Here is an 18,961-nt window from a genome sequence, read left to right as displayed (position 1 = left end):
GGAAGTGCAGAGATGATAACGATTGGATGCAGGAGACGAAGAAATGAAACCGAGGTTCGGGAAGAGTCAGGATGACGAGAGGAGCAAGAGCTACGGAGGGGGTCGAGGAAGAAGGAAAAAGCAAATAGAGAGTAAAGGAGATGCACACTCAGAGACAGGAAAGACGTAAAGAGACAAGAGTCGAGAGAGACAAGAGTCCGTCCCACACTGTCCGTTGATACTAACTAAGGTAGAGTACAGCACAAAGTCTATCCACACATCGTACCTGACATCGACGCTAAGATGCACTGCGATTATCAGTGTACAGTATTTAAGTACAATAATTACGGTATTTCTACGTGACGGCAAGTACTTGCAGGAGGTTGTCTCTGTGGTATAATGTGGAACAGTGGTAGAGCTCAGACCGTTTGCCAGAGCGGGAAGAACCGACGGGAGATTCGGGCAAGAACGCGACAGAGAGCAGCGAAGGCGAGGAAGGAGGAAGGAGGAAGAAGGAGGAAGGAGGAAGGAGCAGGCTCTCTCGTGCCAAGACTCAGCGCAGGGTATGGGACTCTTGGTGTGTGTGAAGCTTGCGGTGCTCTCGTCGTGGATTGAATTGAATTGAGACGCCATCAAGTCCAATTGACCTTGACACCAATCTCTCCCACTCTCCCCTCCTTCTCCTCGTCATTTTCGTGCTCTTTTCGGCTTGAGCTATACACGATGCTGTCCAGAGCTGTTCGTCCCGCCGCCAGGGCCGGTGCCCAAGCACTCAGGTATGCCGCATCCGCCAGTCCGACACCATTCCGACAATCTTCTCTCGTGTGTCGCCATGTCTTGTTCTGTGTCGCTCTTCGTCGCTGTGTCACTTCTCTGGTGCCGGAAAAAGAATAGAGACGTTCCGTGGCCTGGTGCAAGAGACGGATGTTTGGATGACGAGCAAGATGGCGGAAGTAAGAGAGCCGGGAAGGCGGAACGAGAATATGCGGTCACGAGGATATCAGAATCAAGAGACGGAACAGAAGAGCGACAGACGACAGCATAGCAGATGCACGAGAAAGAGCAAGAAAGCACGCTGTTGACTCCAATTGATCCTTGACGCTCACCATGACCTTTTTGACAGACCCACTGCTGCTGCTCCCTCGATGACCGCATCGGCATCGGCCAACTATGCCACCCTCCGCGAGATCGAGGACCGTCTCAAGTCCATTCGCAACATCGAGAAGATCACCAAGACCATGAAGATTGTCGCCTCGACCAAGCTCACCCGCGCCCAGCGTGCCATGACCGAGTCCCGCTCCTACGGACAGACCTCCAACCAGGTCTTCGACGAGGCCGAGACCAAGGTCACTGACGCCGAGGGCAAGAAGCAGCTCCTCGTCATCTGCTCTTCCGACAAGGGCCTCTGCGGTGGTATCCACTCCGGTCTCTCTCGTGCCACCCGCAAGCTCTTCAACGAGCCCAACGCCAACTACGACCTCGTCATCGTCGGAGAGAAGTGCAAGGCCCAGCTCAGCAGAAGCAGCCCCAAGAGCATCAAGCTCAGCTTCTCCAACTTCGGCAAGGACATTCCCACCTTTGCCGATGCCAGCGCCATCGCCGACCAGGTCACTCTTATCGCCAACTCTGGCGACTACGCCGGCGTCAAGATCATGTACAACAAGTTCGTCAACGCCCAGAGCTACGAGCCCACCATCATCGACGCCTTCAGCGCCGAGGCAATCGCCGCTTCCCGTACGTTTCTCCCCCCTTCTCCTTTCGCTGTAATTGATGCTGACATATGTTTCGATAGCCAACTTCTCCAACTTCGAGGTTGACGACTCCATCCTCGGCAACCTCCAGGAGTACGCCCTCGCCAACGGTCTCTTCTGGGTAAGTGGACAAGCGCTTTGCGAAGTATGCAAAAACCGTGTGACTAACAATGTTTACCACAGGCTCTTGCCGAAGGCCACGCTTGCGAGCAATCTGCACGTCGCAACGCCATGGACAACGCCTCCAAGAACGCAGGAGACATGATCAACAGGTTCCAGATTCTTTTCAACCGTACCAGACAGGCCGTCATTACCGGCGAGTTGGTCGAGATCATCACCGGTGCCGCTGCTTCCGAAGAGTAAGGGAAGGAAGCAAGGAGAAAAAAGAGAGAAGAAAAAAAGAAGAAAAAGAAGAGGACGAAGGCACGTGTCTGTTTCTGCTGCCCGTGTATATACTCCCCTCCCCGAGACCCTCTTCTTTTTTCCCGTCTTTCTTTTCGGCACAAGAGAGCAAGAAAAGAAATGTTGAAATGAAGAAAGAATCGCAGAAAGAAAATGCTCGATTTATTCCCCCTTCCCTCATCGGGTTCTCTTGAGAAATACCGCTTTGCTGCGTTATCAGGGGGCGGTATGCGAGAAACCGTTCTTTCCTGTTTCGTCTTTTTTTTTTTCCTCTTCTTCGCTTTTCGTTTCGAAAAACTCTCTTGTATGTAGCATAGACAAATCGACCATCTGATGTTCCCCCTTTATCTCTCTCACAAGCTACCGTGTCTTATCTCGTCCAACGTCTCCGCGCCCTCTTCCTTCGCGACAATAATCGCCTCCCGGACGGAATCCTTCGTCTCTTTCCATCAATTGTACAAAGCTATGGACCTGCATGACATTATTGTATGTCACCCTTCGCTTACTCCAAGTCTATACTTGCTCTTTTGTCAGCTTCCTTGTGATCTGGGAAGAAAGTTTATGGGGTGGTGATCGAGTCCGGTGTCTGTGTTTCCATGTGCCGAGGGAGGGAGATATCGCTTGCATTACTTTGGATACGTATAGCTGCCACTTTGGCTTCTTCGTGTGTGCGATCAACTCAGGTAGAAAAAGTTTCGGGATTCGTGGTCTGACATGACGATGTTCATGGGAGATATCTTTTGCTTGTCTGCGAGTACTAGGTGACTGACTACAGTATGCGTGCGACAATCACGTCTCGGTCGAGAGATATTTTCTATGTATATACGCAGGTATGGTCTTTGTCAATGTTTTTATTCTCCTCATTTCTGACGTCTCTATTCCTTTTGCTATATTCATCCATGCCCAAATGGTGTCCTCTCATTCGTGCCAATCATGTCCGTCTACAGCAGCAGCACAATCATTTGCTAGCTGCATTTAATCGCCGTGATCGCTGTGCTTGCCTGATTCGTCCGTTGAGAAGAACAACTCCGAGTTTCTCGCGAGACTTTTCCCGCCCTGAGCGTCCAAACCCTAATGTACTGTCCATACCGAAGCATTGCCAATAGTGGGGGTTTTTGGTTCGTCTCATATTACGGTGACGGTGTTTGCTAGAGAACGCACGAGGCAATAAAGTGTTCGCGGATTCTTTAAAAGCAGAAGACCTGGTCGTCGAGCTTGCTGACAGGTCTGGCCTTGTTGTAACCGAGACCCTCGGCAGCCTTCTTCATGGCCGACACCATGGGAGGAGGACCGCAGACGAGAAGCTTCATGTCAGGAGAAGGCGCGGGAAGGCGTTCCTTGATCATATCCGCAGTGACGAAACCCACGCCGCCGGTCCAGCCCTCGGGAGGGTTGTTGAGGACATAGTGGACCCTGAAGCCCTTGTCCTGCGCGGCCAGCTGGTCGAGCTCGTCCTTGAGCAAGATGTCCTCTGGGTTGACATTCGCAAAGATCAGGTCGACCTCGGTCTTGTCGCCGCTGCTGCGTCCGCGGATGATGGCCTTGGTGATCTGAAGCATCGGCGTGATGCCGGTGCCACCGGCGATCATGCCGAATCGCTTGACCATGTTGGGAGAGTAGGACATGGCTCCCTTGGGGCCCTTGACCTTCATCTTGTCTCCAATCTTCATCTCGGCCAGGAACTTGCTGATGTTTCCGGTGGGGTAGCTCTTGACCAGGAGATCAAAGTGACCGGGGGTGGTGTCATCGGTGATGGGAGTGTAAGAGCGGAGGATTTCCTTTTGCGCAGTGACGCCGGTCTTGGGGTCGGTGACTGGGAGGGTGGCGCCGAGGGAAATGTGCTGGCCAGTGGGAAGACCGAGGATGGAGTTTGCGCTGGGGAGCTCGAAGCGGTAGATGGCAGTGTTGTGAGACAGCACCGTCTTCTCCGTCAATGGGAACAGCTGGAAGTTGGCCGTATCAAGGACCTTCTTGGGCTCTGTTTTGGATGTATCAGTATGGTGACGAGAGACGCTGTCTTAGGGTGATTTCACTTACTGCTAGTGCCATTGAACAGGAATTGGTAACCTGCCAGAGCTGCCGAAATGGCAATCGCAACAGGCAGGTACTCCTTCTTCACCAAGGCAGTTCCTACGATGAGGACTGCCGAGGGAAGGTATACAGTCAGAACGGCCGACATGTTTTGCGAGCGCGGGAGGGACAAATTGCACTGCTGCTTTCCTTCAAGCCACTCGAGCAATGAGGAAGACAAGAGAGAGTTGTGAGGAAGAAACAGGAAAAAAGAAGATGGACAATGGCGGAAAGGGAAATCAACCAGCAGTTATGAAGCTACTACCATATGTACGAGCGTCACAGCATATACATATACAGTATTCATTGCTCCGATCTTCGCTAAAGCGATCTTCGACCTACCCAAGGCTTTTGTCTCTTGTTCAAGCGGGGTGGGGGGTGGAGCGGGCCCGACGACTCCAATTCGCGGCTTATCTCGAAACGGGGCGCTTTCACCGACAGCTTGCTTTGTGTCATTGTACTTACTTGTACTGACACTGAGTATCAAGGGATATTCTTTCCATCCTTGGCAATAATGCCACTTTACTCAACACCTTGACTGCGACATTGTTTTGTTGTTTTGCTAAACCCGACTTGTCACTGCCTCTCTGCGTCTACTGTGCTGTATTCCATAGACAGACTGTACAGTACCATTGTTGAAAAGTGGCAGCGATCCTTCTGAAAAGCACAAAGCGGCAATCGTTTGCGACATATACAGTAGTCACACTATAACAATCACCCCCATCCTCGAGCTACTTCTCTCTATCTTGGCCATGAATGGGATCGCCAAGTCCGACCAGGACAACAGCAAGAACTACAATGACTTCAGTGCCTTCCCCCTCACATCAACCGACAAGAAGATCCTCTCCATGACCGACTCGGAATTCGCCCTGACGACATGGAGCGAGCTAAGTGAAATAATATGTACTGAACTTCCTATCCTCTCTTTCTTTCCATCTATCCCTTTTCCCAGTCTTTCCCCAGCGTTTTTTTCTGATTCCTGTTTCGATTCGCACGAGAAACAGCCACCAATCACTTGGAGGAACTGAAGCGCAAACCAAGCGACCTGCGCCGCTACCTGGCGTGGTCGGCAGAGATCAAAGCGCAGTACGGCGGCATCACGGACTTCGTGGTCAAGGAGCGCCTGCACTGGACGCCTTTGCAGCAGCAAGAAAAACAACAACAGCAGCAGCAGCAGCAGCAGCAGCAGCAGCAGCCTCCGCAGTTCTCCTTCTCAAACCCCACTCCCTTCGCGAACACCGACGACTTCCGCATCCTGCGTAACGACTGGCCCTACGGTCTCGACCACAACATCACGCATCTATGCGTGTGGAGCAAGACGCCGATCGCGACAGATGCGAGCTCAGGCGACGTGACGGCGGCCTCGAGACGTGTCATCGAGGATTTCGTGCAGCGGACTTTTGCCACGCCGCTGGATGCGCTTTTTGGAGAGGGCAAGGGCCGCGAGAATGTGCTTTGGTTCAAGAATTGGGTCGCGTTGCAGAGTGTTCGGGGCGTGGATCATGTTCATGTCTTGCTTAGGGATGTGCCGGGGCATGTTGTTGATGATTGGACTGCGAGGTAGGTATGTAGGCGGTGTGCTTGTTTTCTTGAAGATGGTAGAGGAATGGATAGAGTAGAGATGGGACTTGCCCTTCTCGTGCATTCAATGCTCGTCGTGCCTGTCATGTGGCAGTGTAGATCGAGTAAATGCTAAGCCTAGCGCTACATGGATATCATAGTCTTGCATATACGAAACCCCGAAGCCTCTTTTGCGACTTTCTGTAATTCTCAAAGAAGGGACAATCAACAGCGTCAATAACAATCCAGATGCACACGACGGACGTTCCATCTGATTCATGTTGCATTGACCGTCTATCCTACATGATATATATACACGTTCCTTTCCCCCGCAACGATGCGTAGTGTCAAAGACCATCTCACTCGACGCTCGTGGGTATCTTGATGACGCCGCGCTTCCTGTCGTTGTGCGGGTTTCCGTATCTCCAGCCGACAGCGCGTCTGCCGCGACCGTCCTTGCCGGCCTCCTCGACACTGATGTTGGTGAAGTTGAAGTCCCACCGTTGGCCGGCGACGGTGCGGCGGTTCTTGGCCTCCCATTCGGCTTGCTTGCGCTCCTTTTCCTGCTGCGCCCTCTGAGCCTTTTCGTCTCTGGCTTTCTGTGCGGCCAGACGCTGGTCGCGGTCGACTTCATTCGCTGCCTCTCTTTCTAATTGAACGAGCTCAGGGTGAGGGATTCTGTCGTCTGCCGGTAAAAGGGTGGGCGAGAAGACCTTGGCTGCGTCGGCACGTGTGAAGTGTCGGGATTCAGAGGTCGGGTAGAAGATTTGTTGACGGGTCCAGGGGTGGACTGGCAGGTCGTTGATGGATTCGTGAGGATAGATTTTCTTTGTCGGGGACCATCTTGTTTGGGGAAGCATGGCGAGCACGGCGGATGCGTATGGAGTGGCGAGTTTCTCACCCTGTTTCGTAGATGGCTTGTCAGTCACACGCGGTTGATGGCGCAGAAGAAGTTGAGAAAGCGTTGAGGAAGGGATATGTGCAATCAGAGAGGCTCGCATGCGTAAATTTTGTAACCATGTATTTGTCTTAAAGACTAATCGATTTTTTTTGGTTCATCATCATTGGACACGAATGGAGAAAGGAAACAAGAATAGACAAACAACGTACCTTTGCGACCCACTCCTTCTCAACCGTCGTCAGTCTCACCACAGCAGCCACTCTTCGCATGTCCACACCAAAGACAGCGCTGACGGTGGCCACACTCTGCTTGAGCTCGACAACCTGCCTCCACAACTCCTCGCGCAGGCCTTCGCTCAAGACGGGCTCACTCTTGAAGCTGAAGTTCAGGGGAAACGGCCTGAAGTCAGCCGCGGTGGGTTTGATATGCATGTTCTGCTGAGCCTTTGCATCTTCCAGCTCGGCTTTCCGCTTCTCCTTCAACTCCTGCTTCTCCGCATCGCTGAGGCCCTCGTCCTTTACATCCTCCTCTTCTGCGGCAGACGTCGCCGGACTGTCCATGTCTCGGCCCTGGTTCCTGCGAAGCTTTCCCATCTTGTCGTAGGCTCCGAGGTAGTTTGTCGACATTGGCTGAGGCTCCCGGAACGCTCGGCCGGGTCCATTCAGCCAGGCAAACATGTTTCGTCTCAGGCGCGTCGCTTGTCTAGACGACGGTTGGAAGGATTGTGACGAGGACTGAGAGAAGTTGCGTGCATTCGATGGTTTCCGCTTGCCGCTGCATACTGTCTGGTGGAGGCACTGTCCACAAGATCTCTGGACATGTGAGGCGCGGGACCCTAATCGTGGAGGCATCGTGATGTGTGTGAGACGGAACTGCCACAATAGGTTGTACAAAACGCGGTCGACAGTGAATTTGTTGCAGCAGCTGACAGCATCTGTCCACCCAAGCAAGGCAATTGCTAGAGACGACGGCCGAAATTTGAGCTGCCTTGGCCCGTGCGCCGACTTGCCTACTCCTAGTACACGTGACAAGGTCCTTTATTCATCACACATTATTATATCTCTCTGGATGTTACTGTATGCCAGTCCTGGAAGAATCAATGTTTATACCATATCCATAATCCCTGTATAATCATGATGAACAGCAAACTCCTCCCTCCCAGCGCAGCTCCATGTCGAACCATCGTCGTGAGTCGCACCTGGCTGTGGAAATACATGCTCAAAGAAAGAAACAATGGCAAAGAACCCCCCCTCTCTGATGTGACCTTTCCCAAGATGGAATCAAATGACTGTGAATGCGCGCAGCCCAAACATATCAACTTCTCGGTGTTTCCTGCTTGACAATGCCCCAGAACCCCATACCAAAACCAAATGATCTCGGTCCATTTAAAAAAAACGTGCACCTCCCTTGCGCCCCGAAACAATGAAAGTTCACGTACATGTGACCCTCGGGGAAACCAAACACTCTGCGAAAAACACTCGCTCATGGGGAAATCTCCGTGGGTATTGCTATGCAGAATGCAGAACCTGACCCACCGAATATTGCCAAGTGTGTTCCGCGCACCCCTCCATTGCGCCAATGATCCTCTTGTCACCCTCAAAACGCCCCCTCCGCTATCCCTGCATGTATACTAAAAATTGTCAAAGTTGCAAGATTATTAAGCGACGCTTAGTATCGTGCAATCGTGATTCCAGAAGTAGGCCCAGTCCCGTGGCAGACAGAGAAGTCCAGCTCTGTCGTGTAGTAGCACAGATGCCTTGATCTGACAGAAAGGCTGATTTTGCCAGTGAGCCATAGTATGAGCAGACAGTCTGCCGATGCACTACTAGATCACATGTCCGTTGGTGACTCCTGCAAATGGTCCACTCATAGGACTCTGATAGCCGCCGAAAAGATGTTGCGGCCCGTTAGCCATCCCAGGAAACTGGTTGCTGACTGGGACATTAGAGTACGGTGCAGCACCCGGCTGCATACGTGACGCTGCAGCGAAGGGCTGGCTGCTGGAAGTGATGCCATTATGGTACCCTCGCCCTGTGCCTGCGTGAGCTCCGACATTGTGGGAAAAGCTCGCTGGTGCGCGTGGGTTGGGAGCCGGCAAGCCGGGGGGCGGACCATTGGCAGTAGCAAAGGACCCGGCCGGACCATTATTAAGACCGCTCAACATAGTCTGGGAGCCCATGGGAGAACTCGGCGAGCTCTGGTCACGACGAACTCCCAGTGGATTCTTCGAAAAGCTCAGCCTGATGCCTCCCTTGACGCTGTTGGTCAACATTGTCCCGTACAAGTTGTCGAGAGTCTGCGCGGCATAGTTAATGTCTTCAAACTCAACGAAGCACATGGGTCCATTATTCTTAGTGCGGAAGCAAAGTCGTCTGTATCCTCTCTGGCGCGAGAAAAGCGTCTTGAGCTCCTCCTCATGAGTATTCGGAGGCAAGTTTCCAACGTAGAGTGTGTTGCAAGGAGGGTTCTGGTCGGCGGGATTGGCGGGAGGCATGCTCTGTCTCGGACGCCCCATGCTCCAGCCACTGTTAGTGGTCGCACTCGCTGAACTGGAAATGCCTGTAGGAGACTGGACAGCTGAAAATGTTCGTGGCGAAGTCAGGGTAGACTCGCTTGTTGGAGAAGTGAAGCTGCTACTCATACTCGTGTTCAACGACAAGTTGCTGAAAGATGAGTCGAAGCTCTCTGCGTCGAGACCTCGGTGCAGGTTGGAGAAATGGCCGTTCGGGGCGTGCGGGAGACACTCATTAAGCAATCCATCGTCATCGCCATGATCTTCGTTGAGTAGTGAATTGCCAGAAATGCCATTGGGAGAAGTGGACGCGAATATGCTTTGCATCCGGGAAGTCTCTACCGGGGATCTGAGAGGGGGAGAGCTGTCCTTGTTGCCCGAGACACTGAAGCTGTAGCGAGAAGAGCCTGGTCGCATCAGAGGGTGATTATTCGAGGAAGCACTGGATGCGGCAGAGACTGAGTTATTCCTGGCACTGATACCATCAATAGTCATGCGCCGCGAACCAAGGTGATCCTCGTCCTCGCTCAGGATCTCCACGATCATCTTCGCACCATGGTTGGGAATCAGCCTACCATTGAGGGCTTCTTGCGCAGATCTAGCTTGGCTTATGTCCTTGAATGTGGCTATGGCCATGGCGCAAGACGTGCTGTCATCGTTATTGAGTATGAAACAATCCTGGTAGTCGACCGAGAATAAAAGCATGCGCAATGTCGAGATGTCCAGGGTACGTGGTATGCGGAGCCGGATACGCGCTTGACCGCCAATGTGAGCAGGATCAGAATTGCTGAGGGTCAGCGGAGGGAATGCTCTGTCCTGAGTGCGACGTTCCAAAGTTGGGGATAGGCTCGAGGACTGCGATATTGCGTTGGGACTTATGGCGTATGTATCCAGCCTCATGCCTGGATTCGTGGAGCCTGATGCAAAGGAATGGAGCGAAGGAAGCCCGATGAGTCGCGAGGGAGGACTGTTTTGGAGTGTACGTCTATCACCCATAGCCATTGAGTAGCCGTCGCGCACGCGACTGTTCACAGTTATGCAAAAGGCGATGGATAGCTACACGATCGCGATATACTCGCGAGATTGCGCGTTGCGACAGGAAACTCTATTTGCTATCACCAATCCTCGATGAGTTGACCTGATCAGGCGAATGCAGCAGTCTCGGTGGAGCGTATCGTGGCCTCGAATTGATTGATAAATCCGTGAAGTGACCGACGTTGGGACAGGTTCGACGACGAGCACAAATGATAGGCGAGCCTGGATGCGACGCTGATAGGCAAGTCAAGGTGCGATATCTTAATACCGAAAAAAATATCCAAATCAGGGGTCGATACCGAAGCGCGACAATATCTGGATCAGTTGAATTATAACAAGCTTACGCAGTCCGGCGACCGAAGAGCAATGTGATAGATATGGACGAAGCGATGACGAAGAGCGAGAGTTAGGAGGATGGGGAATGGTGAGATGGGATGAGATGAAGGCCCACCCGTCGAACCTCCTCCACACTATAGTCTGGCTACCCTAAGACTTAGCGCCACTTTAACTTTCATCCGCATTCAAGGGGGCCCGGATGCCACTTGCATCGCTACAGATACGACAGTCTCCAGAATGGCGCGACAGAGCGCTGACATACACTTTCGGTCGTGCAGCTCGGCTTTGTAAGAGCCATGATCAGAGGAAGGGGCGGCAATTCTGATGTCCACGGACGGAAGTGAAAACGTACAGACAGGCACCTCAGTCAGCTACAGTACCATCAAGAGCAGAAGCAGCCTCTTGGATTTTCACTCGACGCATTAGAGCTCCCAGCCCGGCCAATCACCTAGCTTGACGGGGGGAAAGCAAGCTTCTAAGCCCATGGATCCTCTATAGACTTGGGGGACGCAGCACGGCTAGGATCAGGTAGGCGAATGCGAAATGCCGCATTATCCCCTGACCGGCCCAGGGAAGACAATTGGATAGGCCCATCTTCGACGGCACTGTATCACTGTTGGAAAATAAATCACATTATTGAACGACGCGCGCTAGACCAACCGAGCAGTCGGCAGTCCTACAACCTTACCCGGATTTGTGGGAAATAAAGCGTGTTCCCCTTGACCCGTCTCGCCCTACTTGCCATCTCGGGACAGATTTCCCACTTTGCTAGCCGCTGGCTGGCTGGTGACCCTGGCTCCCATTGTTCGGCTAAGCGCGCGTTGACTTGGCATGTGAAAGTCGTCGTCGAGACACGAATCTGTCGCCATTACTGGCCTTTAATCAGGTGTTCGAGTCTGCGGCAATGGAGTGTGTTTCATTTATTTTATAATATACGATGCCGTGGTATCTACGTCGTCTAGCATGAATCCAGCGAATGACTGCCTGGACTCTCATCCAAGTATGCATCTACAGGACTCTGGTGGCGCATGAATAGGTGTCTACATGTGCTCGTTGACAGCGCATCGCAGGCAGATAACCCCTAACCATTGGATTTTCAAGCTTACAGTGCATGCGCTGTGGTTATTGGAAAAGGAAGGAGACAGTCTATTCGAGTGCCCAAGGCTTCCACCTCGCGCAAGAGCGTTGTGAATCCTGATTGTAATCACTCAAGGATAACATCGGAACATTGCATGAACATGACTGGTACACATATGAGTCATGGACATCACGGGTCGACTTGCCGCCTCGAAAGAGAGGATATGAAGACAATATTTGAGGGAGCGGGCTAATGTTATGGCGTTATAATAACCGCGCTGTTAAGCAGCAGACGCATCAAGAAGATCTAGTATTTCGTGAAAATCATCATATCATAATGGAAGTGCTACAAGATGCTGCGGGGCTGCAGAAAAGTCATATCTTCAATCATTGTTGTACGACAACGCCAACGACAAGATGTGAAACACACAGTGCGCTGCACTTCTCGATCGTATATCGTGATAACCGAATTTTCGTACCCGCGACTTTTGATTGATGACCAGGATCAGTGGCCATCATTTACACATCATTTACTTGGTGCGATTAGGGAGACTATGCTGGATGTCAGTGTGGTAAAATAAGGGCGTTGGATCAGACTGCCTGACCTACTTCTCGCCGGCTTCTTCTTCGGTGGGGGGAGCACCTTGCATATCGACGTCTAGGACATCTTTTCCCCCACTTTGGCCCACAAGGGTAAGGACGGCCTCGCAGTTGTCCTCAGTCCTAAGCGAATTAGACCACGGAGCGATTGTGAATACTTGATGTTCGTGCAACTTACAGGACGGTATGCTTGGGGTAGAGTCTGGTGTCGCGACCCTCGGTGGCCCACCGGACCTACAGTTGCTAGCTAAGCTACAATCCTGAGCAATTGCATGGGAGAAAGTGGCTGTACCTTGATTGAGGAGACCTTCTCGGGCTCTCCCTTCTTCTTGTACTTTGCAAGAGGTTCTTGGCAGTTGACAGAGGTTGAAGCAAGACCTTCTACTTTCTTGCTGATATCATCGATGGTGAAACCTGGGTTAATGAAGACAATTTCGTGGCGAGACGAGCCTCCAATGGTGAAGACGACGGGGAAGTCACTGGATTTGGACATGATTCCGGTTTATTCTTCTTGCTTGAAAGCCCTGATTTTGCTGTTGGAACCTAGACTCACGTTCACTGCGATGGTTTGCTATTGTCCTAGCGAGGGGCAGAGTGCTCTTTTGTATTTGACGATCTCATCTTAAATGCATGTTGCACAATGCCAGAGCAATCATCAGAAGCTGGCAGTGTGACGTAGTTTCGCAAGAACACATGCCCTGCTTTCTTGCAGATTACGAAACTACATCGGTACAAGTTCCCCTCTGACCATGGAATAGCTTCGCACACCACACCTAGAGAAGTTGGTGCATGGTGATTGTTTACTGTGCGAGGAAAATCCCATGGAGATATCAAAATGACCAGAAGTACGGATGATGGAAACAGCGTTCGTACGAACCGAATCTCCGAGGTCAAGGTCGGATAAGAAGTATTAGAGACGGAGTCGGCTGAAGCTAAACCTGGGCAGATGCGGCTTCTCAGCCTGTGCTGCAAACCTCTTGCGACGAGCCTTTGCTGCCATGAGCTTTGTCTATTACTTGCTTGAAGTAAGGTGTTTTCTCTCTACGGAGTATCTTCGATTCTTCCGACTGCATCTCCATCCGTCGATAGTACCGTGGTCCTTGTAGTAGCACGATCAGCGCCGTACTAAAGTTTCCGGCGGAGGGGACTCTTACAGGCTACACGTGCGAGCACCTGCACCTGCATGTGGAAACTAAGGCAAGGTAGAGCGTCCAGCCCTACCTGTTCTGTACAAAGTAGAGCACAGACGGGAGACGATGGAGTGGAGCATGTGCAATGTTTGTACACAGCAGAACATCATGGCGCAGCGGCAGAGATCAGGCTATGCGCTAGCTTTATGCTAAGATCATTACCTAAGGGACAGTATTGTGCTGCGGCGCCGTCTGTACTGCAAGTGGGAAGCGTGGAGCAGAAAGCACTTGCAGCAAGGTAGTCATTTTAGCGTAAAGCAGCATTATTGTTTGACTACTTTGTACCTCGATCTTGAACTCCTTGGACGTGCAGACGAAGGCATTTCTACAAACCACTTATTTCACTACAATTTCAAAGGATACAACGTCTGTGTTCACAGTCCCGGATCCCAACAGCGCCAATCCCGGTCTTCTTACTTAGTCGACATCTGTCGTCTCGAGGACCTCGCAGCATTGTAGAAGTGCAAGACAACCAAATCAGCCATAGTAACAGCCACCCTCTCTACAACCACCAAATCGCAACAATGGATCGCAGCCTTGACGAGATTATCAACTCCCGCGATGTATGTCCTCTTGGCGCATACCTTGGAGGCGCGCATCTGATGACACCCATGGCTGATCTATCAACAGGCACCTCGCGGACGCGGTAGACGGCCCAGAGGCGACAACCACAGCGCAGCGCCTCGAATGGATGCTGCTCGTGCTCCTCGCCGTGACGATTTTCCCAGAGATGGCGTCAGAAAGGTATGCTATACAATTATGTAGTATTAATGTGCATCACTGCTGACATGTCTGCCACTTTACCAGGTTCTTTCTCCCTCCTCCTTGTGTTCTTGATCGGCCGACAGCAATCTATTCGCATCACCAACAGCTTTGGGATCCATGATATTCGAGAATTCAAGGCAAGCCGCAGAAGACATGAAGCTGACCAACAACCTCCTCAGTCATACCGAGATAACGGCAGAGACATTGATCGGTAAGCACATGTCATCTTCCAACTAAGATGGTCACATCAGCTCACACAACTCCTAGCGACTGGGTCCACGATAAGTACGAAGACGAAGATGGTCAGTAACCTTCTGAAGTGCAGACCATATTTCATATATGCTTACACGTGTGCAGCTGGACGCCCAGCAAGGAGACCAAGGAACGATCGATATTCGCGCCACAGCCCTGAACAGTCGAGGGAGGAGTATGTTCCCCACATCGAGACTTTATTCTCTGAACGACCATGACTGACTCCATCAGTGTTGCACCCAAGGTCATCAGAGCTGACAATTTGCACTACGACCTCACCGAAAATGATCTCAATGTATGCTCGCAATATTCATATGGCCAAAAAGCATATTCCTGACATTCATACAGGGTCTATTCAGCCGCATTGGCCGAGTGCAAAACATAAGATTACTATATGATCGTGCAGATCGCTCGCAAGGAATCGCATTCATCACCTATGTGCACCCCGAGGATGCGCGTGACGCAATGCGCGAGTTCGACGGCGCCAATGCCATGGGCCAACCTCTCCGTCTGTCTCTACAGAATGGGTCATCGACCAAGCCCAGCAGAAACCCCTTCGACACCGCCGAAAGACCCACCCGAAGCCTGTTCGACCGCATAGAGGGTGACGAGCGACGTGGAGGAGGCGGTCGAAGAAGAGGCCGCAGCGCCAGCCCCAGACGCGCGCCCGAGAACGTGGATCGATATGTCCCCGGTGCACGCGGCCGTGGATCACGCTCTCCCCGCCGACGCGGTGGCCGCGAATTCGGACGTGCGCCAGGCGCAAGACGTGAGGAAAGACCCAAACGAGGAGGCGGCAGAGGGGGAGCCGGAGGCGCGCAGAACACAGAGGGAAGACCCGCCGCCCAGGGAAGAGTGAGGAAGACGGCCGAAGAACTCGATGCCGAGATGGACAGCTACTGGACCAACACCGCCGGCGCAGGTGCTGAGGATGGTCAAGCGGCCGAAGGAAGAGACGATCAGATCTCCACGGCTCCGCAGACACAGAACCCTGCTGCGGGAACCACTTCTGCCATGGACGACGACATCGACCTCATGGTTGAGTAAGCGATTCTCTTTCCTTTGAGAAAAGAGACGACACACTTTCTCGGGTTGTTATTGTCGATTATGCTCGAGGATATATATTCATGTCTGAAATACAAATACAAAAGGCTCATGAAAATACATTGCGAGTTTAAAAAGAAGAAGAAGACGAGAGACAGCAATGTGTACTACCTTACTTGTCGGATGTCTGTCTGATGCAGCCCAACGTTGTACTCCACTCCACTCGTGGAGGCACAGAATAAATAACGAAATATGAGGGTATCATTTGAATTCGATTTCTTCTTCTCCTTCGCGGTCTCAATCAAATCCGAAGTTTTGTTTGCCGAGTATACATACCCGCAAGACGAATCTCAAGAGACACAAAACAGGATGTTTTTTCGGTGCTTTGGAGTGTGGGGATTTGTTATGCAGCGGTATGACAGGAAAGAAAAGCCAGGACTTTTCTTTAACATGAGAATGCAAATGTGAGAGATGCCCGCCTTGCCCCAAGTTTGATCTGACGAACACCATCCGTTGACGGCCTTGCCCTCGCTGTTAGTCCCTTCCCTGCTTGTTCGTTATGGGAACCTGTGATGTGATCTTGTTGCTCGCACCCATGCCAATGTGCCTTCTTTTCCGCGATGATTGCGAGTGCTGATGCATGTAAAAGGCCCGATGCGGACTCTGGCGAGTTTAGCTCACCTCTGTGAGTGTTGGTGTTTTCTTGTGTCTTTATATTGGGAAATCACTATGGGGTTCATCGCCAAAGTCCGTATGGCTGAGCGGTGGCTTTCCATAACTTGATCGTGCCGTCCTCGCTACCGGTCGCGTGCAGCTTGCCGTCGGGTGAGAAGGCGGTCGTCCATACAGGACCGTGGTGTCCTTTTCGCACATCTGTGTGATAGTGAAATTAGTTCCTGATTCAAGAGGTACACGACAGGATGTTTGCTGCTCTTACCGAGTTCTGTTGCCGTGTCGAGATCCCACACCCGGACGAAGGTATCGGCCGAGCTTCCCGTGACATATCTCCTCTGACTGCCACATAGTGCGACACACGACATTTCCTGCTCCGTCTTCTTGTGGTCGAGCAACATGCCCGGGTGGCCCCCGTGGAAGAAGTAGAGGTTCTTGCCGGCGGCGACGCTTATGGTGCCTTCTGGGGCGCCGTCAATGCCGTCGGTGGTGAGCTCGCAGGACCCTATCTGACCCTCTACATCGTACGAAGCGATGGCAGATCTTGTGCGCAAGTCGTACCATCTGATCTTCCTGTCGTCGCAGGCGGTCGTCAGGATGTTGTTGTCCGAATGAGACCAGACGATGCTCTTGATGCTCGCGCCGTGATCGCCCTGACCTATTTCCCAGGAATCGTCGTCGGCTGTGCCTGCACGAGTCAAGTCCCACACGCGCAACTTCTTCTCCATGCCGCCGGTCGCCAGCACATTGGGCTTCTCTTGGCCTCCGGGGAATGCGACGGCACGGACAATGTGGTTGTGAGAGAGCGAGTGGAACTGCTCGCCGGTAAACGTGTCCCAGACTTTTGCGCTGAAGTCGGCTGAACCTGTCGCTGCGAGCGAGGCGCAGGCGCTCAAGCGAGCTGACCAGACCGCGCCCTTGTGGCCGATGAAAGTGCCTATCCAATCGCCGGTCAAACCATCACGGAGCATAGGGTTGTTGTCCTTGCAGGCGGAGATGAGGTAATATTGAGGGTTCGTCGAGGCCGAAGAGGGGTTCTGGAGCGAAGAGAAGGAGATGTGAGTGATTGGTCTCGAGTGGCCGTGACAGGTAAGCGGCACTGCTTTGCTCGTTTCTGTGTCCTGTGAGTAATTGTTGTCTGTATGATAGGTTGCAGACACAAACCAATGCCGTTCCTCGCGGGAGAGTCGTATCCTGAAGCACTCATTATGGCAGGTGCGGGTATGCAGATGTGATATAACGTTATGGGGTATAATGTAACAAAATCGGAACAAGGGCGTCTGGGAGCGAAGGAAGGTGGAGGATGCGAGCTGCGGCAAATGAACGACCCAACGGAGCGGATACAAGCAAGAAGTAACAAGATTCTGTTCAGTGACAACAAAGGCGTGCGACTGAAGTCAAGCTGAAGTAACGACAAGAGAGATGATCAAGGAAGGTACTGTAGCTGCAGCCAGACAAAAGCCTGTCCCAGAGGATGCGCTGGCTGTGCACGTGTTTGAGAGATCAAATCTACTTTACTGTATTGGTATAAAAGTATAAGGAGCAGGAGCAGGAGCGGTTGTTTGAATGGAAAGAGAAATAAATATTGAGCAATGACGTTGACCTCAGAAAAGAAACAGCACCGTCTCGGTGGAAAAGTCGAGTTGTTTACCTTTGAGATTTGTACAAGTAAAGGCGATGCAGCAGCGATTCCCACCTGGAACTCAAGTCATTGCCGAACGTCCTGGAGGGGGACGACAGGACGACACCGAACAAGCTCGGATCATCTCCGACGAAGAATAATGCGGGCGCCCGCTGAAACAGTTTGGTAGACACCTCATAGACCCTGTACTGTACTTGTATCTTGGCTGCTCGATCGTCTGCAAATACCCATTGCTGGGAGGTGAACCATGTCCTACCTTACTTTACCTTTTGTTGCTTCTAAACCACATCGTTGTCTCGAGCCTGCATCTCCTACTACATACGCTTCGCCCTAGATCTTCTTCGTAAAAGATACCGCGACAGACGTGGACCATGATATCATACCAACCGACAACGACATTGATGAATGCAACATCTCTTCGGTAAGGTCTTCATCGCCGCAGTTCTCGCCAGCATACTTCGGCCTGGATCCGTTGCCTGAATCGATAGTGGTGTCACACTGCTCGGACTTTGGGCTTTCTAGAACAAAGCTACTGCCACTGGTACATTTTCACAAATTGCAATATCTCCGATGTCTGATGTATGCCTCGTATCGAGGTACATTGTCGTATCCTCTATGCATAAGTCGAGTAGCTGCATCTCGAATAATTAAAGCACACCTCGTACAGTGCCTTAATTTGGTGCCCTGATCTTAGGTAAAGGTAGGTAAGTACAAGTAGATGCCCAGTCCGAGATCGAAAACGTGGGGGTCGGTTTCCGTACAGTAGGGCAGAAGCTCGGATCAAGTTATTATGTCGCAATTATGCACATCAGCATGCGCGTTAAACACAAAAGCACTTGTACAAAGTTATTCCCAGGTGAGAGTGAGGGTGAAGCTGCTCCTAAAACGGACAATCAGTGGTCCGAGCTCGCGTTGCCGCCGCCTTTCCTTTGTTATGGTCGTGGATTGTGGTCATGTCAACCACGACATTCACTCTTCACCCAGGTATTATTTACCTTTCAAAACGAAATCCTACCAAGAGCTTGGCTAGCACGGATTCACCTGTGAAAGCCCAGAACAACACTACAAGGAAGACCTGTGCACCTGATTCCTCGACGTCACTGTGCTCGTGGCGCATTGTATTCGGCTTTGGGACAATTGTTAGAGTCGGTCGTTTAGGACTATCTGTCGACC

At 51.8% G+C, this 18,961-nt stretch overlaps 8 protein-coding genes across 10 annotated transcripts; 3 read left to right on the top strand and 5 right to left on the bottom strand.

Moving 5' to 3' along the window:
• Positions 1–702: 702 nt before the first annotated feature.
• AAFC00_000139 (uncharacterized protein) lies at positions 703–2,093 on the top strand (the record flags this gene model as incomplete). Its single annotated transcript, XM_069340594.1, has 4 exons — positions 703–755; positions 1,103–1,713; positions 1,772–1,851; positions 1,914–2,093. The coding sequence occupies 4 exons, from the start codon at positions 703–705 to the stop codon at positions 2,091–2,093; spliced, it is 924 nt and encodes a 307-aa protein (XP_069196340.1).
• Positions 2,094–3,319: 1,226 nt separating this feature from the next.
• Positions 3,320–4,311, bottom strand: AAFC00_000138 (uncharacterized protein; the record flags this gene model as incomplete). The annotated part of the gene is made up of 2 exons (XM_069340582.1): positions 3,320–4,110; positions 4,170–4,311. The coding sequence occupies 2 exons, from the start codon at positions 4,309–4,311 to the stop codon at positions 3,320–3,322; spliced, it is 933 nt and encodes a 310-aa protein (XP_069196339.1).
• Positions 4,312–4,954: 643 nt separating this feature from the next.
• On the top strand, positions 4,955–5,766 carry AAFC00_000137 (uncharacterized protein; the record flags this gene model as incomplete). Its single annotated transcript, XM_069340572.1, has 2 exons — positions 4,955–5,105; positions 5,207–5,766. 2 exons carry the CDS (start codon positions 4,955–4,957, stop codon positions 5,764–5,766), a joined length of 711 nt encoding a protein of 236 aa, XP_069196338.1.
• Positions 5,767–6,121: 355 nt separating this feature from the next.
• AAFC00_000136 (mitochondrial 37S ribosomal protein mS45) lies at positions 6,122–7,514 on the bottom strand (the record flags this gene model as incomplete). 2 transcript variants are annotated; one of them, XM_069340560.1, is made up of 2 exons in its annotated part: positions 6,122–6,664; positions 6,873–7,514. In XM_069340560.1, the coding sequence occupies 2 exons, from the start codon at positions 7,512–7,514 to the stop codon at positions 6,122–6,124; spliced, it is 1,185 nt and encodes a 394-aa protein (XP_069196336.1). The 2 variants fall into 2 exon arrangements, with proteins under 2 accessions (XP_069196336.1, XP_069196337.1); XM_069347914.1 differs by having other exon boundaries at positions 6,873–7,340.
• Positions 7,515–8,488: 974 nt separating this feature from the next.
• On the bottom strand, positions 8,489–10,177 carry AAFC00_000135 (uncharacterized protein; the record flags this gene model as incomplete). Its single annotated transcript, XM_069340549.1, has 1 exon — positions 8,489–10,177. The coding sequence occupies one exon, from the start codon at positions 10,175–10,177 to the stop codon at positions 8,489–8,491; it is 1,689 nt and encodes a 562-aa protein (XP_069196335.1).
• Positions 10,178–12,153: 1,976 nt separating this feature from the next.
• AAFC00_000134 (uncharacterized protein) lies at positions 12,154–12,716 on the bottom strand (the record flags this gene model as incomplete). 2 transcript variants are annotated; one of them, XM_069340537.1, is made up of 4 exons in its annotated part: positions 12,154–12,175; positions 12,233–12,346; positions 12,402–12,457; positions 12,516–12,716. In XM_069340537.1, 4 exons carry the CDS (start codon positions 12,714–12,716, stop codon positions 12,154–12,156), a joined length of 393 nt encoding a protein of 130 aa, XP_069196333.1. The 2 variants fall into 2 exon arrangements, with proteins under 2 accessions (XP_069196333.1, XP_069196334.1); XM_069340538.1 differs by lacking the exon at positions 12,154–12,175 and having other exon boundaries at positions 12,229–12,346.
• Positions 12,717–13,937: 1,221 nt separating this feature from the next.
• AAFC00_000133 (uncharacterized protein) lies at positions 13,938–15,477 on the top strand (the record flags this gene model as incomplete). Its single annotated transcript, XM_069340528.1, has 7 exons — positions 13,938–13,976; positions 14,044–14,157; positions 14,358–14,389; positions 14,446–14,480; positions 14,536–14,605; positions 14,662–14,725; positions 14,779–15,477. 7 exons carry the CDS (start codon positions 13,938–13,940, stop codon positions 15,475–15,477), a joined length of 1,053 nt encoding a protein of 350 aa, XP_069196332.1.
• A 733-nt stretch (positions 15,478–16,210) lies between these two features.
• Positions 16,211–17,353, bottom strand: AAFC00_000132 (uncharacterized protein; the record flags this gene model as incomplete). Its single annotated transcript, XM_069340517.1, has 3 exons — positions 16,211–16,347; positions 16,412–17,260; positions 17,311–17,353. The coding sequence occupies 3 exons, from the start codon at positions 17,351–17,353 to the stop codon at positions 16,211–16,213; spliced, it is 1,029 nt and encodes a 342-aa protein (XP_069196331.1).
• Positions 17,354–18,961: the final 1,608 nt, after the last annotated feature.

The sequence above is a fragment of the Neodothiora populina genome (assembly GCF_041146345.1).
Source record: "Neodothiora populina strain CPC 39397 chromosome Unknown canker_contig_1, whole genome shotgun sequence".
Lineage (NCBI taxonomy): Eukaryota > Fungi > Ascomycota > Dothideomycetes > Dothideales > Dothioraceae > Neodothiora > Neodothiora populina.
The sequence above is the reverse complement of the archived record's forward strand: the minus strand, read 5'-3'. Positions and strand labels throughout refer to the sequence as shown.